The 25,175-nt window shown below is 35.7% G+C and overlaps 1 protein-coding gene across 1 annotated transcript in view; it reads left to right on the forward strand.

Annotated features, from left to right (window-relative positions):
* CNKSR2 (connector enhancer of kinase suppressor of Ras 2) overlaps positions 1–25,175 on the forward strand; it is a 239,101-nt gene that overhangs the window by 193,785 nt on the left and 20,141 nt on the right. The window contains exons 19-20 of the mRNA XM_006212994.4: positions 3,534–3,634; positions 6,040–6,586. Of these exons, the coding sequence (XP_006213056.1) occupies positions 3,534–3,634; positions 6,040–6,586 (648 nt within the window). The remainder of the gene's footprint in view (positions 1–3,533; positions 3,635–6,039; positions 6,587–25,175) is intronic.

Below are 25,175 nucleotides of genomic sequence, written 5' to 3' on the forward strand. Positions count from 1 at the left end.
TATAAACAAATTTCATGATGGGTGAAAGAACTGGTAAGTTACATTATACGTGCAAGTTCCAAAAAGTGTGCATTCCATGGATTCATGGTCTGTCATGTGAGTATATATTTTAGTGGCTACTGGAGCATGGTAGACAATCATAAGCAGAAGTTAATAGTTACATTTCAAGTCTCTCTTGCTAATACAGTGCAACTGAAATCTCTGAAATAATTTGGATTTCCACATGGAGTATACATTCACCAGGCACTGGAACACAGGTCAGAAACATATTAGACTTCCTACCTTCTGCAGGACTAGATCTCAGGGTGTTCTATGTAGCAAACTACTGGGTGCACGTGTCCACAACACCCTTCTATAGAATTGTTTGACATCTGAGTACCATTCTTAATACTGAAGTTAAACTTGATACAAAATATAGCTCTTTGAGGGTTGAGAATATTTCACAAAGATGCAAATGAATAACTGCTAACCACTGTTTCTATTTAAATAGAATACCCAGTGCAGCTTGGAAGTGACTCTTTCATTGACTTAAATAAAAGTTTAGTGAATTGCTGTCTTTAACTACAAAAGTATAAAGGATGTGGGGTTCTTTTTCATTATGCATTGTTTTACTTAGAGAAAACAAGGTTACACTAAATTCTGCCAAGAACATAATTTGGCTAATTGTCTACTAATCAATTTTCTATATTTTTCTAGCTTCAAATCAGACACTCATGACACATTATTTTCAGTCATACATAAGGTCTTTTAAAACTTTAATTACATAAAAATGAATGAAATGCATTGTATTTCTTTGATAGTTCTAGATGAAAGTCAATTTTTTTCAAATTATCCTTTTCTATCAACATGAGAAGTAAAGTGGAAATTTTCTTCTTCTATTGATGGCACTGTTTATTCATGATTAGTTACTTGTAAAATTGAGTATCACTGGGAGAGATGTGAAAAGTATCCATTTATTTTGTGCTAAATAAAGAGCTAAGAAAAATAAGTTAATTTGCTCTTAGAATGAAAATCACACTGGTTTCAGCCTCTGGGAAGCAGTTTGCCTGTAATTTTCCACAAAAATCCATAAAGGCCTGACCAAATTTTCTGTATAGCCTCTTCTCTGGCCTTGCTTTCTCAGAGACACACAGCTTAGTGTGAGAAATGAAGTTAATTTGCAGAGTGGTATTTCAGCCTTTTCTTAGGCAACCCAGGAAAGCTTTAGTTTGTTGGTGCTTTTTAATAAACGAAGAATTATATCAAATAGTGGGCTAGAATTCTTCCTAATTTAGCCAGGGATAGGAGGGAGATAGAAAAAGTAGAGAGAGAATCTCCCAAATCTGTCACTTGTAGTGATAGCTGTAAAGACATCTTGATAAAGTGTGTATCATCTCCTTCTCAGTGTCCAAACAGGACCACCTGAGGTGCTGACTCCTTGAAACCCAAGGTCTCAGTGCAAAGGTGAAGAAGAAATTCAGCACAGGTGCCATAGTTTCTGGAAATAGTGAGAAGGGTAAGAACAGAGTGATATTGATAAGCCCACTGCTCGGGAGCAGGTTGAGGGGGGCTTAGTCCCTTCACCTCCAGAAATAATTTCCCAGTAGTATTTCATGCTCCCACGAAACTACCCAACCCAGGCCCCAGAGCTCCAGAATGTACTGTTTGTCGCTGGAACTTGCTGTAAGGAAAAGCTAATGTCCAAGAAGATGAACACCAGGCATTTATCTCCTATGATCTGGGTCAGACTGTCCTGGCATGCTACCTACAAATCCACCCAAGAATATCAGGGATCCTAATATTTATTGAGTGCTTTCAAGGTGCAAGCTGCTTGAGAATATATTACCTTATTTAGTACCCCTCACACACTCTGAAAGGCAGTTATTATTAGCCCCCTCTTACTTACAGATGACAAAACAGACTCAGAGAGCTTAAGTAACCATCGCAAGAGCACAGAAATGGTAATTGGTACAGCTGAGCATTGAACCTACATTTGCCGGAGTATATAGCTCATGTTCTTCCCACCAGTGTTTACTGGATCTATTTCTGGGCAACTGTGTCAATTCATATTTGAGGGGAGATTTAGTATACTGCCCGTCACCGGTGTGACCCAATGTGAAAACCACATATCAAATTTAAGTTAACTAGTCTTTGCTTATCTTTTAGTCAAGGGGAATAATTAAAGAGTAGAATTTTCAGAGACCTTGTATTTTGAGGCCCAAATATAATAATCTCCATTACTAAAAAATTTCTGTTCACAGTAGCCAGAGTTATAGGGCAGCAGGAGGAGGGGGTGCTCGAAGGATCGTGAATATATGTCACATTAAACTCTCCCACCAAGTCATACAAAAGAGTCCCAGTGACTTAACCCTTCGAGTTTTAGAGCAAGGCAATTTCTTAGTTCAAATCCCAGCTCTTCTGCTCTCTCTTTGACACATGGTAAATACTCAATAAATGTTAGCTGTACTTAGTAATATTAATCAGCACTACAAGGAAAATATATAAAAATATTACAATATGGGAATTCCTGGGAGGAGAGGGGTTCCTATAAAAATATGTGCCATAATTTTTTACCTAAATCTGAGTATCAGTTAAGCCTTCTGATGGTTCTTTGATGATTTAGATTTTCATAAGAGTAAGGAACCTTCTGTTTTGATACCTTTTCTCTTCTTTTATCATCTGAAATTCAGATGGGTATCGCTTCTTGGTTTTTCCCTGTAAATCACATAAAGAATTAACCCAGCAGTTACAGGGCAGTTGAGATATTAGTAGAACAGATTCTGATTATTGACCTTTGTGCTGTATTTTACTTACTCAACTAATATATCTCTCAGAGTTTTTCCCCTTCCCTCTTGCCTGAGGTCTGCCAAGTCACTTTGTCTAGCGGCTTACATTTTCTACCCTTTTAAGTAGTTCTAGAAGTTTGGAACTTACAGCCCACATCAGCAGATTTGCCCTTTTGCATTTGGCAAGAATCAGGGTTTGCCATGTGTTTCGAAGTAGAGGTGGGAGTATGGTGTTATAGAGAATCATGTCAGCATGACTCTGGAAACAGTGATTGTTAGGTAACCAGTGAACTGAAGCCAGAGAAGAGAACTGAGAACATTATTTTTGGAGCTGTTTGTATCTGTAGAGATCCACAGCAATGTATATAGTTCTTCTTTGAATGTTCATCTTTAGGATAAAATGATATACCTTTAAGAGATATCATGTGACATCATTCATTAATTGAAGCTTCAAGTAGTTTGATCTGGAATCTAAGATTACCCTAAACCTGATTTGACTTATGCAGTGTCTTAACTCTTTAAAAAACTGCGGCTATGTGTAATTGCTTGCTTTAAAAGGAGGTTGGAGTTAGGTGATTGTACTCCTCCTTCCTCCTCAAAACCCAGCTGAAAATAAAAGTTGGTGGGCCTAGGGTAGGGAGTGCTGGGGAGCAGGGCATATGCATGGAATTTAAACTTCCTTTTGTTAGCTGATAGTGTGTGTTCCTGAAAAAAATGGCTAGAAACTTTTAATAGAATGTTGATGTATCCATGTGTGTGAATTTTCAGATTACTGGAGTGAGAGTGACAAGGAAGAAGCAGATACTCCATCAACACCCAAACAGGACAGCCCTCCACCCCCCTACGATACATACCCACGGCCTCCCTCCGTAAGTTGCCAACAGGAATGTACTCAGTATAGCATCAGATTCTTTGATCTGAACCATCCCTTTGTATGTTAAAAAAAAAATATGTAGTGAATTGCATGGCAGACTTTGGGTTTTTCAGAGGGAAAGAAAATAGGGAGTCTAAAAGCAATAAGAGGGAAAATTTTAAGTATACAAAGAATATTTAATCAGGAGAAACAGTCACCACAGATTCTACACATAATAAATATCTTACCAGTTTTAATAAGAAAACATACCATTTGTGTCAGAGTAGCCTTCATGGAAATATCAACAACAAAAAATTTTTTCTTAGGAAAAGATGTATAAATTGACCTTATCTATTCTACACTAATAAACTTCACTCCTACGTCTTCTAGTAGCAACTCATAAAAATTAATGTTAAATCTGTATTGAACATGTTTTGGCATGTAGCTTTTTAGACAGTCACGAGGTCTGGTTTAATGTGTATGTGTTTATGTGGTGCTCTTAAGACTTCTTAAACCTACATAAATTATTCTGTGTATAGACTGTACTTTGATCTCTTAATAGAGTAAACAACTGTCCTGGTTTGCTTGGTACTATCCCACTTTATGCCTATTTCCCATGAGAATTACCAAAAGTGTCTCAATACTGTCCCAGTTTAAGCAATCCATTGCATGGTCGCAGTACCTTAAGAGTCAATTCGGCCTATCTTGGGACTGAGTCTTCCACATAAGAAATGGAAGCTGGATTTAGGTGACAGTAACAGCCAACCTAATTCTACCTCCATATTACTCCAGGGGATTTTTAACAAGAAAAGTGCTCTGCAAGATGTCGATACAATTCTAGGCCACTTCTTAACCTTGGCTGTGCATGAGAATCACCTCTGGAGTGTTTTAGAAATGCAGATGCTCAGGCATATTAAATCACAATATTTGAGACTGTGAACAGCTCATTGGACTGTCCTGTGAACTTTTTGAGAACAGGGACCCTGTTCTGTTCATCTGCACATCCCCATGGCCTAGCACAGCACTGGCACTCATTTATTAAGTGCTCAGTAAGTATTTCTGAAATTAATAAGTGAAGTAAGTGAATGAATACTTTTGGCTAATGACTAAAAGGGAAGTCACATTTTTAATTAAAATGTTTGATGATATATCTCTTACCTAAGGAAAACGGGAGAGAAGTAGAAAAAAATACAGAATTGTTCCTACTTATATGTACATTTACTTAATAAATGCTACAGTGTACCAAGTAAAGCAGAATGCAAGGATGAACTATAGAAATGAAATAATGAAGTCAGTAACAAGATATAGTTTATGTCATATTTTCCCGCTTTCCCTAAAACATCAGAGTCCGAATAATTCTTTCAAAATATTTATAAAAGTAGAAGGAAGAGAAACTGCAGCTTGACTGAACTGCTCTTTAATCATAGCAACTTGCAAATTTCAAGAAGGAAACTCTTTGCATTTTTATTAGCATATGGGAAGAAAAACTGCCCACAGAACATGCCACTTAAATTTTCCTTTACCCATAGGGGCAAATGCACTTTCACCTTAGTCAGGCTGTTTGTTCCTGGCCACAGCCTCAGCCCAATTTGCAATGATCACATTTAACAAATCTGGCTCCTGCCAAGAGGAGGCTTGGGCTGGTCTGTGAGCCTACAGAGCTCGAGTAAGGCTTGTCCCGGTAGGGGTGCCTGCAAGTCTTTTACAGCATCCACTTGATACCAGTCCTTTTCCTTGGTTGTGCTCTGTGCTGTAACATATATTCATTCCCAAACTATAAATTCCAAGGATAAAAATATTCCATTTTCCTTTTGTGTTTATGTGACGTGAAGTGCCTGTGCCCAAGGCAAATGCTAATCCTCATCAGGGTGTAATCATATCCTACATTTTTAACTCTCTAGAAAGTGCCACAGAATTGACAAGACTATAAGAAAGCTTTTCCTTGACACCATAAGAGCAATCATTCACCTGTGAAGAAGAGGAAGCTTTCTGTCCCATTATAGGCACCTTGTTTTCACATCCAAAAGCCTTGCTCTCATCCCCAAAGTCCATAAAATCTGGAAATATGTGTTTGGCAACAATTCTTCAGAATTTCAAATGCATAGAGATTTTAAAACTTTGGGGTTTTTTTCTAGTTGCTGAATATTTCTTACATAGACATTCGCATTTTCTTATACTTTGATTGTTGTAAAAGTTAGCATTAGTATGTCAGATTTTTCATGAGAACCCAGTATAGCATTTCAGTCATCCACGTCTGAGTCTTTTAAAATGTCAGCTGGGGCCTAACTTTGGTATGTCTGAAAACTTGACTAGTCATTAACTCAAGTAGTAAATGTTACCTGGTGAAAATTGAGTACATTCCTTGGTGATAAGAGTGGTCTGTTATTTCTGTGGAGACTGATCAGAGGCTCCTTTTCACAGATGAGTTGTGCCAGTCCTTATGTGGAAGCAAAACACAGCCGGCTCTCCTCGACAGAGACATCTCAGTCGCAATCCTCCCATGAGGAGTTTCGCCAGGAAGTGACTGGGAGCAGTGTGGTGTCCCCCATTCGCAAGACGGCCAGTCAGCGCCGCTCCTGGCAGGATTTAATCGAGACGCCCCTGACAAGCTCAGGATTACACTATCTTCAGACTCTGCCCCTGGAGGATTCTGTCTTCTCTGACTCCGCGGCCATCTCCCCAGAGCACAGGCGGCAGTCCACCCTTCCAACTCAGAAGTGCCACCTACAGGATCACTATGGGCCGTACCCATTAGCCGAGAGCGAGAGGATGCAAGTGTTAAATGGAAACGGGGGCAAGCCTCGAAGTTTTACTCTGCCTCGAGATAGCGGGTTCAACCATTGCTGTCTGAATGCGCCGGTTAGTGCCTGTGACCCGCAGGATGACGTGCAGCCCACAGAGGTGGAGGAAGAGGAGGAGGAGGAGGAGGAGGAAGGGGAGGCAGCAGGGGAAAACATAGGAGACAAAAGTAAGTATGTTGATGGAGATTCTTAGCCTGTATACACGGAGTCCTAACCTTTTCAAACTTCTTATTTTAACAGAGTAGAATTTTGTTTCCCCTTTTTCTTAAAATAATGGTCTTGTTACATAGGAAGTTAGGTATCCCTTGGTGTCCTACTTTCAGAACTTGAGTAACTTGGGGAGAAAGAAAGATGAATAATGAAGCCTTTATCCCAGGACACCCACAACTAGAGCAGATAGTTTTTTTCTTTAATTACCCATTTGCCTTGCAAAGTTAATGGTATTCATTTGGTTTTTTCCTCCTCTTAATCCACTTTCTTCTCAAGTGCATGCATCATCCCTTTCGTCCACAGTTGTTGCCCCCTGAGTTTGGGTTAAGAAACTATAAATGCTTTAAGCAAGGTGTAAGCAGAACCTTAATTGAATAAGTAGGTGAATACACATACACACACACATACAATTCCCTTTTCCCTATTAGAAGATTGAAAGGAAAAATCCCGAAGAATTTTTCCCAAAAAAAATTTTACACAGCGTTTCTATCAACTCCAAATAGCAGAATCTGTTTCTAGAAACCAGTTTGCCAAAAGCGTCCGTTTACTTTCTTGCTATGTATGTTGATTGCAAAAGTCAGTTTATGTGAATCTGCTCTTGAGAGAAACAAGTCAATTAAGTAACCCTCTGTCTTGTTGGCATTAAGAATATGCTTACTAGTTATCAAGTTATTTATCCAGTGTGCCATATCAAACTTCTGTTTATAACTAATGTGATACACCAGTCCAGAAACCCAGGCTCATTTAAGGGAAAGGTTATAACTCAGTTATTTTACTCAGAAAAAATCTAGCTCTGGCCAAAAGACTTGAAATACCCAAAAAATCATATAGAAGAAATCATATAAAATCATTTGCATCTCTTTATTCAAAATGAAGTGTGGGTCAGTTAGTGCAGGTGACCCAAGCCAGTGCTGATGAAACCACAGTTACTGTTTGGTCCCACTAGGGCATTAGACTTCTCTTTTTAAAGAATACAGACTGTATCCTTCAGCCCATTTCACGGAGTATATGAGACTTTGATTAAAGGATATATTAGTGTAAGTTCTTCTTCACAACTGAAAAAACAACTCAAAGCTTATAGGTTACCAGCAGATCAGGGACCTCATAGCAATGTCTAGCTTGGCTGATTTAAAATGTAGGTTACTTCAGAGATTATTAACAAGAAAATACAGTGAGCCTCTTCTACTATCAAAATATGAGTTGCTTATAATAAAATTCATATATTAAAGCAGTTTCCATGTAAAGTATATTTTAGCCATGATCTCCATGAGCGACATTATAAAAGGTATACTGTTGGTTCAGGAAAGGTGATTACCTGCCAAGCCCTTGCAACATTCGTATTTATTAGAGATTATTGAAGTGTCTTGTGGAGGAAAGATCTAGGAGCTGTGTTAGGCCTCTGTAGGAGTTCTGGAAAGCACAATAATACATTTTTAATCTTAAGATGATTAATAAATTATTTTCTAAAACCTAACTAACCCTAAAGAAACCTCATTTTGATTGTCATTCAAGTGCTGCACAGCTGCTCTAAGTTTGTGAGGTTTATTCTGTATTCTACAAACATCTCTGCCATTTTAAAATAAATTGTGTTGAAATTAGGCACAACCCTCTGAAATAGAGAATCCTGTTCAGAACACATTCCGTCATTGCCATGGGCAGAAGTCATTGAAGTTGTCTTTTTCACTTAAGCTGGATACTTAGCAGTTCCTCCTGGTCGTTGTGTAGGGAGGACTAGAAAGAAGAACATGTGTCCTCGGACCTGGACTCACCCTTCCTTCAGGCTCCAGTAACCCACAGAGCATCTCTAGTTAGATGGCTTTCGATTATTGTTTCCTTGAGTGTCTGTTTTTTCTGTTTTGTTGATTGGATGTATTTTTAGCCATACAGGTACACTCCTAAATCGGTGGCTTTTTCCTTCAGGTTCCCAAGTGAGACAAGTGGACAGTTATTTAGTACTTTCCATCTTGTTCAGCAGACTCTTTGTGGAATAATTGCGATAAGGCAGAACAGCCCTAGGAAGTGTGTCGGTGAACTTGGTATTGCACATTTTGTCTTTATGGTTCAATATTGTGGGGCAGTTCACACTGTTTCAGTCGGATCTGTTTCACTAACGGTGGCCATGCACTATCTTTCAGGACCCCATTTCTTTCTGGGTATTTTTCCATTAATCTTGCCACTTGATGTATTAGTGTCCTTTAAACCATTCTCAACAGAGCAGTGCGTTTCATGCTTGCCTAGAAGATGCTTCTGACTTAATGGAATGTATGTTTGCCTTCCTAATGATGGGTTTTCTGCATTACTGTTTCTAATATTTAGGAATGTGCAATTTGATGAACACTTCATTTTGGAAACATCAGCTCTAAAATCAGTGTTTTCAAAAGAATCTTCAAGGTCTAATGAAGGCGTGTCTTGTTCATGACTGCCCTGTTGGCCATTAGGGATAAGTATTCCAGGCTGCTTATTCAAATCAAGCTTCTTGGTGTTATGTCAACAGAGCAAAAGTTACACACGAGTAGGAAGCTGTGGCTATCCCATCAGCCCCAGACTTACAGAGTGCCCTCGACACGGAGCGCTCCCCATGCTGCTGCTCGGGTCAGCAGGCTGCCGTATTTGTTAGAATCAAAGTCTGGCAGCAGTGTGTTACTGTGTGTCCTGCTCAAGGCCAGCATGCAGTGTGACCTACTAAAATGAATTTTTGCCAATCAGGTACAGACCTGTAGAGGAAATAAGTTTCACGTCTGTAGCTTCAAACATTTTTCTCAGTTTGCCAAGAAATTAAAAATAGGAAGTATCAGGCATGTGAACAGATGGAACAGTGGGAGAAAATATGAAAATATAGCCTATCTCCTGCTTTAAGGGTGAAGAATTATGTCATCATCAACCAAACCCCTTTCATGATATCTATATTGTATATAGTGCTTATGAGTTTACAGAGCACTCTAGGGAGCAAGATGTACCTAAATCTGTGACATAGATGTTTTTTCACTTTCTTTGTACATGTGCAATTTGGCCCTGCATATGAGGTGTAAATTTGGTCTTCTTTTGAGCATACTTCAATCTATGTTCTCATGGCTGAACTACCTTTTGTCTTATTTTGAAATTTCTGTTATTTAACTGAGTCATACTGTGATTTTTCTCAGGCTGAACTCATTTGGGTCTAAAATGGATGATACTGAAAGTACACAGATGAGACCTGTCTTGTTTTCCTTTGACTGAAAAGTCAGCTTGCATGTTAATTATCCTGACCTACTTCACTGGCATTTGGGAGAAGACAAGTAATTTCCTATTATCCCAATTAGCAGTTTCGAAGCTTACTGAGGTGTGAGCCTTATAATAATACCTCAGTGAAATTAAATTATAAATTATGTCAGCCTATGCAACTTTCAAGGAGTGTAGATCATGAAAAGTGTGGGACAAAATATAAAGATACTGTATTTATTCTTTATTCAGAAATCATCAGCCGTAAGACTAAAATATGGTTTTGGTTAATGCAGCTTGAAGTTCTGCTTCTAATAGCTCTTTCCTTTGCCATGCTAGGCAATGTAGATGAGGTTTTTGAAAGCTTTATCCCTTAATCCTGCTGATTTCCCTTTTGGCAGACATTCTTGGTGCCTCCAGGTACTCAATGAAGTTACAATGTGCTCTTTTTCATTGTCTTAGAGATAGCCTGTCAGTATTCTTACTTAATTTACACCTTTATTTGCTTGGTCTTACAAATCTAAAGCAAAACTTAGGGGTTTTTTTAGGAGGCTGCAGATGGGGTGGCTAAAATGTCACCTAGTAGCTACAATATGCATCAGGTTATCTGGCCAAGATACTTATTGATAATTTCAAAATGCGATCTGCCAAGAAATGTGTTTTGAAGTTATTTTTTAAAATCTACCATCTTTTGCACACCGTTGGTAACTTAAGAGCTGCACAAAATATGCAGCTCAGTGGCCTAGTATCTTAAATTATCTAGGCAGAGAGGCAAGATAATGACTACCAATATCGTGCAGGAGATAGATTAATCCTCTTCAATCATTTTAAGGGTCCTAGAGTAATTTCCTGAAGAGTTTCTAAAAGCCATGAATTTTATTTTTAAGAACATTCAGGTAGGAAGTGTGTGGGCAAGGGGAAGATATTCGCAGAATACTAAATGTGTTAAAGGAAAAAAAGGAGCAAGTTGAAAACAAAGAAAAATGTGGCAGCACTTTGTACTGTTTTATTTATTGTCAAGATAACTTATGCTCAAACACAAATAATTTAGAAGAGCATAATCATCAATAATATCAAATTATAGTTCAGGTCTAAGGAGAATAGATGGAAAAGATATATACGCAATGTGAATAAAAAGACATGCACTGAAGTCAGAGAAGGAATAGCAGAGAACCTTAAATATGTCACTTTTGTGAAGTTTAAGGACAACATTCTTGGCTGGTTATGTAACAAGTATATCTGGAAAGTAGTAAACAAATATTCTCTTACTGCCTTATTGTCTGATTTTGAAGAAAGACTATTAGGGAGACATAAAACACTAAAGATTGGATAGAAAGTGGAATGTAGCTATAATTCTGATACTGGTTATAGTTTGGATTTTTAATCACACCTCCCTCGGTTTTTGGCCTAAATAATGAGGAAAAGTTAATTATCTTAACTTACAGGAACTTCAGAGGTTGAGTTGTTCTGGTATAAATTTCATGGCTCTGCAGTATCAGGATTTAGTTAGTTTTTCTATAATGCCAGCAGCTCCAAGCATCACTTCTTATAAGATAGTATCCAAAGAGCCGAAGACTAGGTCCTATTCTTAGTCCTTTTTGTAAAATCAAAGAAAACTCCCTGGATTGTTCCAGTAGACTTAGCCCCAGATTTCACTGGCCAATGTTGCATCACAGGCCATGCCTAAATGGCAGGGCAAATGGAATGACTATGAGTAGTTTAGACTAACCTTGATTTGTTTGTAAGATCATAAAGAAAAGAAATGTGCCAAACTGCTTAACATTACTATCTACGTGAGCCTCTCTACTATTGTGTATATCCTCAATATATTTGTTCAATCAGTGTTTCACTCTTTCAATGTATATATGCAAACACGTACCCCAGATCACATCACATCATTAAAAATCTTGGCCCTAATGAAATGTTAGATATCAGAAAGGGAATAAATACTATATAGCCCTGAAAATATAGCAAATTAGGTGTAATTATTGATTTTTGAAATGAATAATCATGTTTTCCTATAAGCACTAAGTGGTCAGAGATTAGAATACAGTCTCCGGAGACATTCCTCGATTCACATCCTTGCTTTGTCAGACTACTGCTTTCCAAGCGGTGTGACTGATCAAGTTATTTATCACCTCTAGACCTCAGTGTCTCCATTGTTAACTGATGTGGTAACAGTACCTACCTTTGGAGGTTGTATGAGGATCAAATGAGGTAATGCCAGAAAGTACTTAGTTTCCATTTGTGACACACTGTAAGGTTATCCAATAAAAGTTTTATAAGTATATAATTTATGTAGATTTCATTGCAGATTTGGATTTAGGCAAAGAGGGCAATTACAATACTTAAATAGTGAATTAGTCTTGGCAAACCTAACTAAATAACATTTATCTGACTACATGACCTAACTTTGTACAGTTCCAGCTATTGAGTTGAACCATATGAATTGCTGTTTTTGTAGGTCAAAATGATGAAATATCAGCAATTTTGTATATCTCAACACAATATATTAGCTGTACTCTGGGAGCTAAAATAGAAATGTCCCTCATTTCACATTCTTATCACTCACTATTCCTTTCCTTTTTGACTTTGGATATTTGGGAACTCAAAAGAAACTTTGTATTCCAAATAGCAATAACCTTATATATGTTTACTGAAATATGTGTTTATAGGTCTTTCCATTTGGGTTCACATATTTTCCCCTCAAAGAGTCCTACCCTGAAAACCCAATCTGATGCCCTTCCCCAGCATACCATCACCACTCATCCTTGGGTATGTTACTCTGTTTTATATTCTTCACAGCTTTATCACTATGAGTACAATATCAAATATTGTTCACTGATTTATTTTCCATCTCTACCCACCAGAGTATAAGTTTCTTAAGAGCAGGGATTTTATTCCTGTCTTGTACACCCAGTGCCTAAAAGAGTATATGGCCCATAATGGGCCAGGCACTATTGGATGAATGAATGAGTGAATGAATGAATAATCTAAACCCTTTTATCACCAATTCTTTTCCATTTTATTATATAGTAGTTAAAACTAAGGTTATTGTTTTATTTATTATGTGACATGAGACAGGAATCAAAACATTGCAATTTTCTTCATTTTGGGTATTTTATAAAGGGAAGGACAGGACTGCATTTGTTCAGCATACCTTCTTCATGCTGGGCACCACAAAGCTAGGATACTAATACCTAGATTTACTGCTGTTTATTTTATGACTGATTTATAGTCACTTTCTCTATGCTGAATCCATTCTCTTCCTATTTTACTCCCATTTCAAAGATGAAGGCCACAAGAATATGACATGTGAGATAAGCAGTTCTTCCAGCACCCCTAGACAGATGATTTTCCTACCAAAATCTGCTGCCTATAGAAGGAAGATCAGCCCCCTCAGAAGTCACCCACCACCTAGCTTCATCCTGATTCATTTGTAAAACGTGTTGAAATTGCAACTTGTAGTTTAGTGAATAACCAATAGCCTGCATCAGCCAGGAAAATAGTCTCAGATGTGTTATAGTAAGTAATAAAGCCAGATTCAAATGGTGGAAGAATGAATTCTAGATGTTGCAGCGTCATACCAGCAGAAGATGTGGACAGATAAGAATTAAAGCTCACATAGAAGGATGACAGCCCCTCACCAGTATAGGTAAGATATGATTTACAATTTGTTTTACCAAGAAAGATAAGTAGTTTCAACCACACTGCTACTTGTTACTATTTTCACACATCAAAAAAGCAGAACAATTTCTTCAGATCAGTGGTGGCCAGTTTCTCAGTGGAGTTACTTCTAGCTTATTTTATGAGACCCTGTCATAAGGGAGTCTCCTTTTTCTCCCTCTACATATGAAATCTTCCTCCTATGGTTACCAACTACTGGAAGATAGTAGATTAAGACGTAATAGCATTGCACCATAAAATACACTTTGGAAGTTTTTAAATTTCCATACATGTTTTTATTACTTAACTGAAAAGTGGTAACTTGCTTATTGACAAACTTGCCAAATACATACATACATACATACATACATACATACATACAAACATACATATATAAAATGATGATGAAAGTAAAAAGCAACCTTCTCTCCTTCTTACTCTTCAGAGGTAACTTTTGTTAAAAGTTAAGGCTTTAAAAATTCTTGTATTAATTAGTTTTTTTCATGTATCTTTTTCCTGATACTCAATGCAAGTAGAGAGGTAAAGTATGATTTAGTTGGCTTTCAGTAAGAGAATTGCCTCAGAAATTTTCATATTGTAACCTTAGTTTATAGTATAAGCAGCAGTCTCGTGAGATCACTAACCTCAGAACCCAGCCCCAGTCCCAGCATATATCACCCTAGAAAACAGCAGCAGTTACCTGTTGACCATTTCAAAAATGGTAGAAGGAGAAATGTGAGAGGAAAGAAATGACAACGGCTAAAAATGAACGCCTACACTCCCCACACACACACTCATACTCATGTGTCAGAAGCTCCTTGCCTACCTGCCTAATGTCTTTAGTTCTGGATCACTTTTGCCCACCCTTCTTTATGGGAATCTTCCAATAATGTCAACTTATCCCAAAGCTCTGTGATGAAAACAGCTAAGCCAGAGCCAACTGGCTAAAAAACATAGCAAGTCTAGCCTTCAGAAGCCAGGATGTAGAACTCAGAGATGGGTGTCTGGTGCTCAGAGTTTTTTACCTGTGGCTTTGGCTTTAAACTGTCTACTAAACCATCTCCATTACTTCCTTTTTCCATTGTTCTCACTAGTTCCATTCTTCTGGTCTCCTAGACTTTCTTATGTTTAGCCATAGGCACCTGAGCCCTAATATTTGGTCTTAATAGCTCAATCTATTACACTCTGAAATTTTTCCTTTAATGCAAAAATACATTAATATGTCATCCAATAAGAAAAAAGTACCTATTACTATATATTTTAAATATATAAGTGAGAGTTGGTCATTAAAATTATTTTAATATTTAAACCTCATCCTTGAAAACTTCTAAAAGGTTCTTGTCTCAGGTATGTAATAAGAAAATTTCATATATGTTTGTTTCTATTACGAACATGGAGTATGTCAATAAAATCAACTTTCTAGGTTATTTCACAGAAATTGTAGATTCATTTTCACACTTATAAATTCTTTAGCATTCTTAGTCATTCCCTAATATTTCAATTTCTAGATTTATTTAGCCTACTAAGATGTAAACTGAGCCTCCATATTGTACTTTTAATTTGCTATATCAGTATATAGTCTAATTAGTTCTAAGCATGTATTCATTCATTCAACAGACACTTATTGTTTGTTTACTACATGCCAGGTAATATGTTAAGAGTATATCTGGCTCTTCCATAAATCTACATTACAACAAGAATTTGTAAATTATCTTTGAAAAATAAGAAAGGTCTTTCTGATAACATGATACAGAACAAATAATTCAAAACATGCACCCTCTTTGCTTATACCAATAATTTCCCCTAGTAACCAATTGATAATATTAAAATGATTCTTTGAGAGGTAGCACAAGATACTCTGTGTTCATTTTAAGGTGTTTATCACTTGTGCAAAATTTATAAAACTGGTTAAAATCAGGTGAGATTACTTTTAGAGCTATTTCTGATTTCACTCATTCCTTAAACAATATAGTTGGGGAAAATATGTTCTGGTTACTCGGGTATACTGATTAACTCAAATCAGATGTCTAAACTCTCCGTTGGACCCTTTTTTGGAGTTTCCACATTGGTTCCGTGGCCACTCTGCTGGGCTTTAAGCTCCACGAGGACAAAACCTCCTTTGTTTGGGACCTCACCCTATGTATCTGGCAATTGGTTCATATCCTTTAATATCTTTTTATATAAATTGATAATCTAGTGAGTGAAAAATAAGTAAAAATAAATAGATAAGTAAGTAAGTAAATAAATAATAAATAAAAATCTCCATTGATTTCTCTGAAATTAGGAAGTATTTTCTCATTCATCAAAGAAGTATTAATCTATGGTCAATATAATATATAGGCCATAATATTATACTGACATATAGTATCACACTGAAATAATACTATGCTGACCACAAATAAATATTTCTTTGGTGACTGAGAAGATGCTTCCTAATTTTATAGTACAACTAATACAGTATTTGATTGTCAGAAAAACTATTAATGTTAGCAGAGTACCAAATATGGAAAATTATGCTGTTTTTAATGTCTACTTCAGGGAAATTTGAACTTTAACATTTTAAACAGTTTTTTACTTCCTTCCACATGTGTAATACCATATCTTCCATGATTGTGAATCTGATATATTTATTGTGCTATTTCTCTCAGTAAATCATCTATAGAATTTATTGACTTAATACTTAAGATCCATTCATTTAAGACCTTGAAATTTTCTTATCCATGACTTTATTGGTTCCTTTAGCTTAATTTTTTCCTTAAATATTGTTGTAGACCTAACTGAGAGTCTATTCTGTAACCTTGTGAAATAGATATTTTAAAGCAGTCATTCACTTTAGGATTCTTAGTGAGAGAAAAATAGCCCATAACTTCAATATCACTGAACTTAAACTTTACCTTTTTTCCCCTAGCATCTCTGCTGTTTTCTCCTTGTTCTTTAACAATGCCAACACACGGGGGTTTTCTTGCTTTTTCTAAAAAGAACAGGGAGGAAGGACAACTTGGAATCTGGGCTTCAATACCACACACTGCCAACCCTGGCAGCAAGCCCCGCCCCTCACTTTGCACTCTATTGTCTTCTTATACCCTATGTAGTTGCTGGGCAGCCATCTCTTGATTTAGCCTTCTGGTTCTAAGGCTCATGATGATCTTTTATTAACCTAATTAGAAGAATTGTGCCTCAACACTGGAGGTAAGAAAGATGTTTACCATTCCAAAAATAATTCTGTACCAATGTTGAACATCTTTGCTGAAAAATTAAGTGAACTTAATTTTGAAATCTTCTTTAAATGTATAACACCTTTTTTTTTTGTTTGTGTAACTGAGTGATATCTTTCTGGTAAATACTATAAAACCCATTTTAAATGATATACATTAAGGTAAAGAATTCATTTAATAATAGAGAAATTGTTTTTTATTGGAGGAGGAATATAACATGTGCCATGCTGTATGTAAATATGCATAATAATTAGCCATCTCACCACAGAACTTAAGAGTTTTAAGTATTTGTCCTTTTATTCACTTGAAGAATTTTTGTTGAGACTCTGCTTGAATATTTTAGAAACTTATAGCTTACTGCCCCCAAAGACAGGGCATTCCATGTTGGACAGCTCTAGTTTAAAAGTTCTTCCTTATATTGATACAAAAGCTGATTTCTTATAAATTTCCTACTCATTATGGATCTTGACATTGCAAATTAGAAAAATACAGAGCAAGTAGATTTGAGAGACTGACATGCAGAAGAGGTATGAGATAGTCGTTGAAATTCCAGAGGACATAATAGGTACAGGAAGGCTGATTTTTAGATTGATTCGGGGGAAGCATTCCAGTGATTGCATTTACCCGTGAGTGAAATAACTGTTCTTTGTCAGTTTAGAGGGCTTCCCATTACTCAGTGTTTAAGAAGGAACTGAAAACCAGCTACCAGACAGGGCTCCCTGAGCTAGCAGGACTGTTGAACCTGATGGCTTCTTCTCACTCTAAGGTTTTATGTTTCTCTTCAGCATAAGGGCCTCACCTTTGTTCTGTTATGTGCTCTGCACAATGTACACGTTCAAAGCTATACAGTGGAATTGTGTTATCAAACATAGTTTACGTTCTCATCTCTGAGCTGAATGCATATAATCAGCTTAACTTTGTAGCCTATGACATGACTAACAGACAACTTACTATCCTGGTTACCCACATCTGTACGCTTTGTTTCTTTTTCATGTCCCCATGCCAAGTGAACTGGAACTGTTACAGTGATTGGATACCATATTTTTGTGGACATGATTACATTAGTTTTAACCTACTCACTGTTGACTCATATGATGCTTTTATGTTATCAAATATCTCGCACTTATTTATTTCTTAACCTAAGTGCAACTATTTATATTTATTTCTGTTTAAGTTTTAAGTTCTCAGCTTTTTATCCAGCAGTGTTCAGTCCTATTAAGAAAGTTTGAACTCAGAGCAGAAGCTGCCACCTCTGTGAATCTGTGATATTAATATTCCCTCCTATTGTTGAATAACTCACCAAGGTTCTAAGCATGCTTTCTATGTTTTTAACTGCTTCATTGAAGACATTTTTAAAGAAAACATTTTAAAGAAGAAAGGAGCAGGGACAGAGCTGCGAAGCATTTAATCTGAAATTTCATACATTAAACTCATTCAGTCATTCATAATCTTTATGCAGTCCATATTATAGCATTTTATTCATAAGGACAGCATGCACAATTTCATCATATGTATGGCACAGTGCCCTTGGCTTTCCTCTTGTCTCCCAACCTAGAGATACTGTCCATGGGGGGAAAAAACAGTTTAAAATGCTTCATTTTTATTGAATACATATTGGTCCTTTGATTAAAATTAAAAAATGAAACTCCTCCCAATAACAGTCTGTTCTAACACTTTACTGTGTATCTATATCAGATTTATCATTGTGTTCTCCGTAGAACCCATGCTGGCTTTTGTTTGGATAAGAGAACTCTCTCCTTAAACGGAAGTCTCAGGGCATTCTGATAGTGGCCCTAAGATAATTTCCAAAAAGTTCATTCAGTCCTAAAATTATTCTGCTAGTTCAAAGAGACCACAAAGTAGATCTTATTAGTCCCTTATCTCAAGAAGCATGTCTTTTAATTTCCTAGTGTGAAGACTTCTTGCAGGAGAAATATCATTGAAGCCATATGCTTCTACCTTTTGTCATTATTTTTCCTTTAAAAAAAATTTTTAAAGCTCTTTCTTCAGCATTTTTACAAGCCTCAGCTTAACACTTGGTTTCCTGGCACTCTTCTTACAAGCAATTGATACTATTTTCCACTTGTTCATTTCTAGTAGCCTCTTCTTCCATCTTTCATAGAAATCCTCCTTAAACTAAAGCTTTTTCTAAGGAATCTCCCTGTAACTATCTTCACTTCAGCTGCATTTCCTTACCCTCTTTCATTGGAATAGTTTGTGTTTGTATGACTAGAATTTCATTTTCTAAAACTACTGATGAGTCCAAATTTATATTTGTCTGTCTAAAGTTTCAAAACCATATTTCTTACCATGTAAGGACCATATCCAACTGTCTGTTTTCTCTCCTCACCACTAGAAAAAAACAAAAACAAAAACTTCTTCTAGTCCCCTTCAGGTCTAGATGCCACTTCCCTGTTGTTCAGTGTTAAGAGTCCAAATAGATTTTACTCATTTCTTTATATTTTTGAGACATGGAATTATCAGGTTTTTAATGTACTCAACGATTACTTACAAGTATTAATCTCATTTTTAATGAGTTAAATCCTATAGTTAGTATATTGGTGACAAGCAAAAAATATTGGAGCTCAGGTTATATGGTTTTATATTTTTTTATTTTCAGAAGATTTCATAGAAACTGATCCATCAGGTTTTTTTTTTTAATTCTTGAAATAATTGGAAAACTGGAGCTATAAAAATTAGGTTACTTCATTAGGACAGTTTGCAAGATTTTTAACCCTTTGTTCTTGTATCTCTCAGTCAATACCAGAATGTGCCAGGATAGAGTATTAAAACCATACAGACATTGGCTGCTTGTAGAATCTAGTAAGAGTAAGGAAATAAGAATACCAAAGATTTCTAATAACTTCTTTTTTTGGACTGGAGTCCTATACCTGATCAGCCACATTCCTTGGTCAGTTGCATTCAGTGGTTCCTAAGAACTAGTATTTCTATACTGTAACTCAGCTCACATCCCCTATCAATTGTAGCTTCAAATTATAGAAACAAGTTGCATTAAGACCGCTTCATGTTAAGCCTATTTATATAAAATAGTAATGTCTTGGTAGTTAAAAAACTGTACTACCAGTTTCTACTCTAAACAATTTATGGGGTGACCTTTTCGTTCTTCTTTTATTAAATTATGTTGTTATAACGTATCCAGGGCTAGACATGTGCTGCATATGTATAACAGACAAAGATATTTCTTGAAGGTGATCTCTTTTATTATGATTTTTAGAGAATACATGGTAAGATTTCATAATATGTGGTTTAATGAAAAATGGTATTGAGCTACCTTGTCCATGTTCCTTGAGATTTGTCACACGTAGCCAGTGATATACCTCTCTCATCTGAATAATTAACATAGCTGATGGTAAAAATTAAAAAACAAACGAACCAGATTTAGCCCTTTGAAAATTACTTTGCTAAGTAATTACTAAGCACATGTGTATTAAACAAGGTTTATAGTATATACTTCATTGTCATGGAGCCAAGATTAAATAGATGCTAAATGAAACTATTTGGGGGATTTATAGCTTGCAAAATACTGTATACTGTTGGAAGAAGAAGGACACAGGTGTCCAAAAATTGGTTTCTGGTCAATTACAATATGGAGAATAAAAAAGAGAGTGGAATAATTATTCTATAATTACAGCTAAAATTTAGCAATTCCATGTATTACTTTGAGCAGTGAGTTGATAAATGACTTTTGGGCTTTTAGAGTTTAATATGTATACCCAACAACTATAATGAGACAGTCAAATTAATGAGTGACTCACTGTTCAAGCATCAGTAATATTTCTGCTGGCAACTTCAAATCAGTCTTCAGTTTCTGAAATATATAAGGAAGTCCTATGCATTACTGATATTCAGAACTATCTTTTTAGTATATTGAGATAGATGATTGACATCAAACGAGGGGCTTTAAGCCAGTTAAACTATTTTTACAGAATGCAGAGCTATTCTGTTTCACACTGTGTCTTAAGTTTTTAAAAAAAGAAAAAGAAGGGGAAAAGACATAATGCAGTTGTTTTACTTGACAATCAAAAGCCTGCTAAGCAGAGCTTGGTTATCATCCCAAAGGTGAATTATAAAAGCAGTCATAAACTGGGTGTTTTTAACAGGTCATATATCTGACTAATGACTAAACACTCAAGAACATTTTATTGTATTTGAATTTGAGTTTAGTGGCATTAAAGTGATGAGAATTGTGCCTATGAAGTTATAATTCTTATGGTTAAAGAATAGGAGCAATCTAGAATCCTTTTCTGATGTGAAAAGGAATAGACTGCCCTTAAGTTTTCCATCATGGCTTATTCCATTCATTTCCAAGTTAAGTAGAATTATGATGTATTAATTTATCTCCCCAACCAAACTTTTATTCTATTCATTGATCAATTACTAAAACCAGAACTTGTCTTAGATTTCAGATATCTGACATGCTTGTATATTACCTCCAATAGATCATAACTGAAGTGGTTATTGCCCAATAAAATGAAAATATGAGTGATATAAGCCATTAGATTTGAGAAAGGTAGAATACTGATTCCTATGTTATCATTGTTTCTAATGAGATGACTGAATCTTTAGAAAAGCCATTTAATTGATCCAGTGATACTATAAGAAATCAGATCTTTTTAAGGGTTGGAGAATGCTTTTTATTCATTTAGAATTCACTTAATTCTAAATGAATTTAAACAATCTCAACTAGGTTTTCTAAAAAGATTATTAAAATAAAAGCATGATATATTCTAAAAGTTAAAAAAAATGAACAAATGAGTGAGTCACTGAAATATTTGGGTAAATTTTGGCTATTTATCTGTTTATTTTTCAATGTTTCACCAGAAATATAGAGATGAATAGATAGCATGGCATTTTTAAGTGTTAAAATAGTAATGAGTAGTTATGTTATAATGGCATCTATTTTGCCTGATCCATGTGGTATTGAAACCTAGCGATACAAAATCTTCTTAAAGGACTAAGTTTTGAACAAAGCAGTAAATTGATATTTTGATAATTTGGTTGCAGCCCCTTCCAACATCTCTTGAAGGTAGCAAGGTGATGAGATTTTTATGCAGTAGTTCCTACTAATCAGCCTCTATCAACAGAGGACCTTTTGAGAATGTAATTATAAGCTATATTTATAATTGAAAGCTCATCCTAAGTCTTAGTAAGATTTTAACTCACCTCATCTACTCTGAATATGAATGACATGTGAATAACTTGACAATCTAGGTCATTCAAAGAAAACACCCTTTAGCAGTGGTTAGGCTATCACTTCATATAAGGTCTAGATCATTCTTCTCTGACATAGCAATGCCATAAATAGCATTCTTTGTCCTCAGTGGCCTATTTTCCTAAGGTTTCCCCCTCTTCCACATAGTTCACATCAAAGGCTTGAGATAGATCTTACAAAAATGGAAGCTCTAGTGAGCTAAATCATTTTACCTGGTTGTTTAATAGAACACTTTATTCAATATTCAGCTTGCATGTCATATACTTATACATTAAATTAAAATTATTTTAGTGATTTAATTCAATGTAAGAATATTTATGAAACAACCACAATTTCCTGAGTACCTACTCTGCTAAGTGCAAGAGAAAAAAATTTTAAATCAAAGAATTAGTAAGTTTGCCATCTAATAGGAGAGAAGGACATCCACATGTAACAATACAGTATATTGAACTTTTTAAAAGATGGCACATGTTAACTTCCACAGCAGCACTTACGATGTCTTGATAGCATCAGCAAAGACAGAAATGAAGAAAAACAAAGAATGATTTAGAGAAATATGGCATATAGTATAGATGAGTAGAGATGAGACAAAAATTATGCAAGAACTAAATTATAACGGTCCTGGTATTCCATGCCCAGAAATTTGGATTGTATCCCAAAAGGCATGGTGGAGAGTCTTTGGAGATCTCCGTAGGAAGGTGATGTAATCAAATATAAGTTTCAGAAAGGTCACTCTCATAGCAGTATAGAAGATGTACTGGTGTAAGAGAATGCACGTGATAGGGAGACCAGGTAGAAAAACTACTTCAAGAGTCCAGATGAGAGCTATTATATCCCTCTACAAGTGTGGAGGCAAATAGTTTTCTGCTCAGAGGAAGATCCACAGGTAGAGAATAGGTTTGAAGAATCTAATGGAATGGAAGCTTGGAACACTTGAACATTCCCCAGTTGGGAATTGTAAATAGATCTAAGTAAGCACTATTAAGAGATCTGCCAAGTAGTCCTGAATTACTAAAAGGCAGAAAACACATTTAGAATGGTGCCAGTCAGCATGGATATACAATTTTCTCTAGCAATGCTCAGTGGCCAGGTAGGAAAGCAGGCAAGCAGGAGTAGAATATTGGAAAGTTTATGAGTAGTACATGTCCAAGAGGGTGTGGGAATTGAGGGGTCTGGTAAGGACAGTCCAGGTTGGATAAGGAAGTGAATTCAGGAGGAGCTGTGTTCTTAATTAGATCAAAGATTAGATTAGTGGGAGAGACAGGAGAGCAAGCTGTTATCAGGAAGAGCTGTAATATGTCAGAAGTGACATAGTTCACCATGATGACAAGCTAAAATATGTGGTGTTTTTTGGTTTGACAGCAAGAATCCAACACAGAGGGCACTTATTTCAAAATAATTCTTTAATATCCCTCTTTTGTTTAAACCTTGAAGAAAAAAAAATTTTGGAACACTTTGCCACATTAGTGTATAAAGTAAGCTGTCTGATGGCAAAAGGGAAACACTCTTTGATATGGGAAATAAATACCATTTATATTAACATTATTATTACATATTTCATTTGTTTAGTGAAATATATTCAATGAACATAACTTGAATTATAAGGAAGTGAAAATTGAAGATGTTTTAACTTGCTTACATCCCTTCTAAATAAATCTCAACTCATTTCAGTCAGGTTTACAACATCATTAACTGGTCAGTCTTTGAACAAAATTGTGAGTATGATATCAGGAACATTCTGAATGGAATGACTGAACTACATGCATTTGTCCTTTTACTTTCACTGTTATCTCAGGAAAACTCTTTTCATCTTTCCTATGGACTATACCTGTCTGTTGAATGAAAGACATTTTAGTGATTTATCTTTTCTATAAAGGTATGCTACATAGTCTGGCCTTGAAATGCAATCTGCAAAGCCAGGCATGCCCATAAATCTGAATCTTTCGTTCTTTTCTAATGTATAGAGAAAAGGTATTTTTCCTCATGGAAAAAATACTAAAATAGAGTTGCCTCCCTAAGGTAAAGCCAACACATCTATAATATGGTACATTTTCTAAAAAATTTTATAGGTTTATTGAACACATTAATCTATCACAAATAATAGCTAACATTTTTTAATGAGTGCTAGCTATTCTAAGGCACTATTCTAGTGTCCTTGCATAATATAACCCACTTAATCTTCACAACATCTAAGAAGTAAATACTTGTATTACCCTTACCTTCTAGATGAGGAAACTGGGTTTAAATAACATGATCCAGGACTCCCAGCTAGTCAATGGCAGATCTGAGATTCAGACTAAGACATCCTGAAAAGAGAGTGAATGCTCTCAAACACATATTGCCCCTCATATCTATCATTTTAATTTAGATTAAAATTTAGCAAAATGTTTCCTTTTTCTGTGTATACATATATCACATCTATGTGAAAGAAACTAAAATGCTTAGGTTTTATTACAGTAAGTCAAAATCACCAATAACATGCTCCATCAAGTAAAGCAAAACCCCACACACCACTTTACCTTTTATTACAAAAAATTGTAATTAGTGTACTTTACAATTTTAACTAATCAGTGTCCAAAATCATGTACCTCAATATGTATAAGCAGTGAAACAATTCCACCACTTGAGTCAAAACTCTATCTTGGTATTTTAAACTTTGACATGATTCTTTTTGTAGCTAATTTGTGTCAGGTTAATACTGAGATGTTTAAAAAAGAACTGCTTCTGAAGAATTAAGTCTTGAGACCAATTTGAAAAGTTATTTCACATGGTGGCCAAAGTTAACTTCAGTTTTTCCTTCCAAGTTCCAGTTTATCCATCTTTGGAAAAATCTGAATCCTTCTGCCTTTTTTTTTTTATATCAACTAAAGGATCTTTTTATTTACATTTTTTTTAATCTTTTGATGAAGGTAGAGGGTAGAGAAGCAACAGATTTAAAAGTAAACTTTGAAGGTGTCACTGATCTTTCCAGTTCCTACTCACAGGTACCAAATTGATGTATTGTGGATTACCATGTTTTCTCTCATGATGAAACATTACTTTCTGTCACCTGTTACAAATCTGAAATTTAATTCATGTGCCCTGAAAGGAACTATTAAAGAACACACCATTCACTCTTTCATCTGCTTCCAACTTCTAATTTCTCTTGCACTATGCAATATGTAGTATGAAATGAAAACTCATCACAAAGTGAAATCTAGTGAAATTCTAATATTTTCCACATCTTCTTTCGAG

The sequence above is a fragment of the Vicugna pacos genome, chromosome X (genome assembly GCF_048564905.1).
Source record: "Vicugna pacos chromosome X, VicPac4, whole genome shotgun sequence".
In the NCBI taxonomy this organism is placed as follows: domain Eukaryota; kingdom Metazoa; phylum Chordata; class Mammalia; order Artiodactyla; family Camelidae; genus Vicugna; species Vicugna pacos.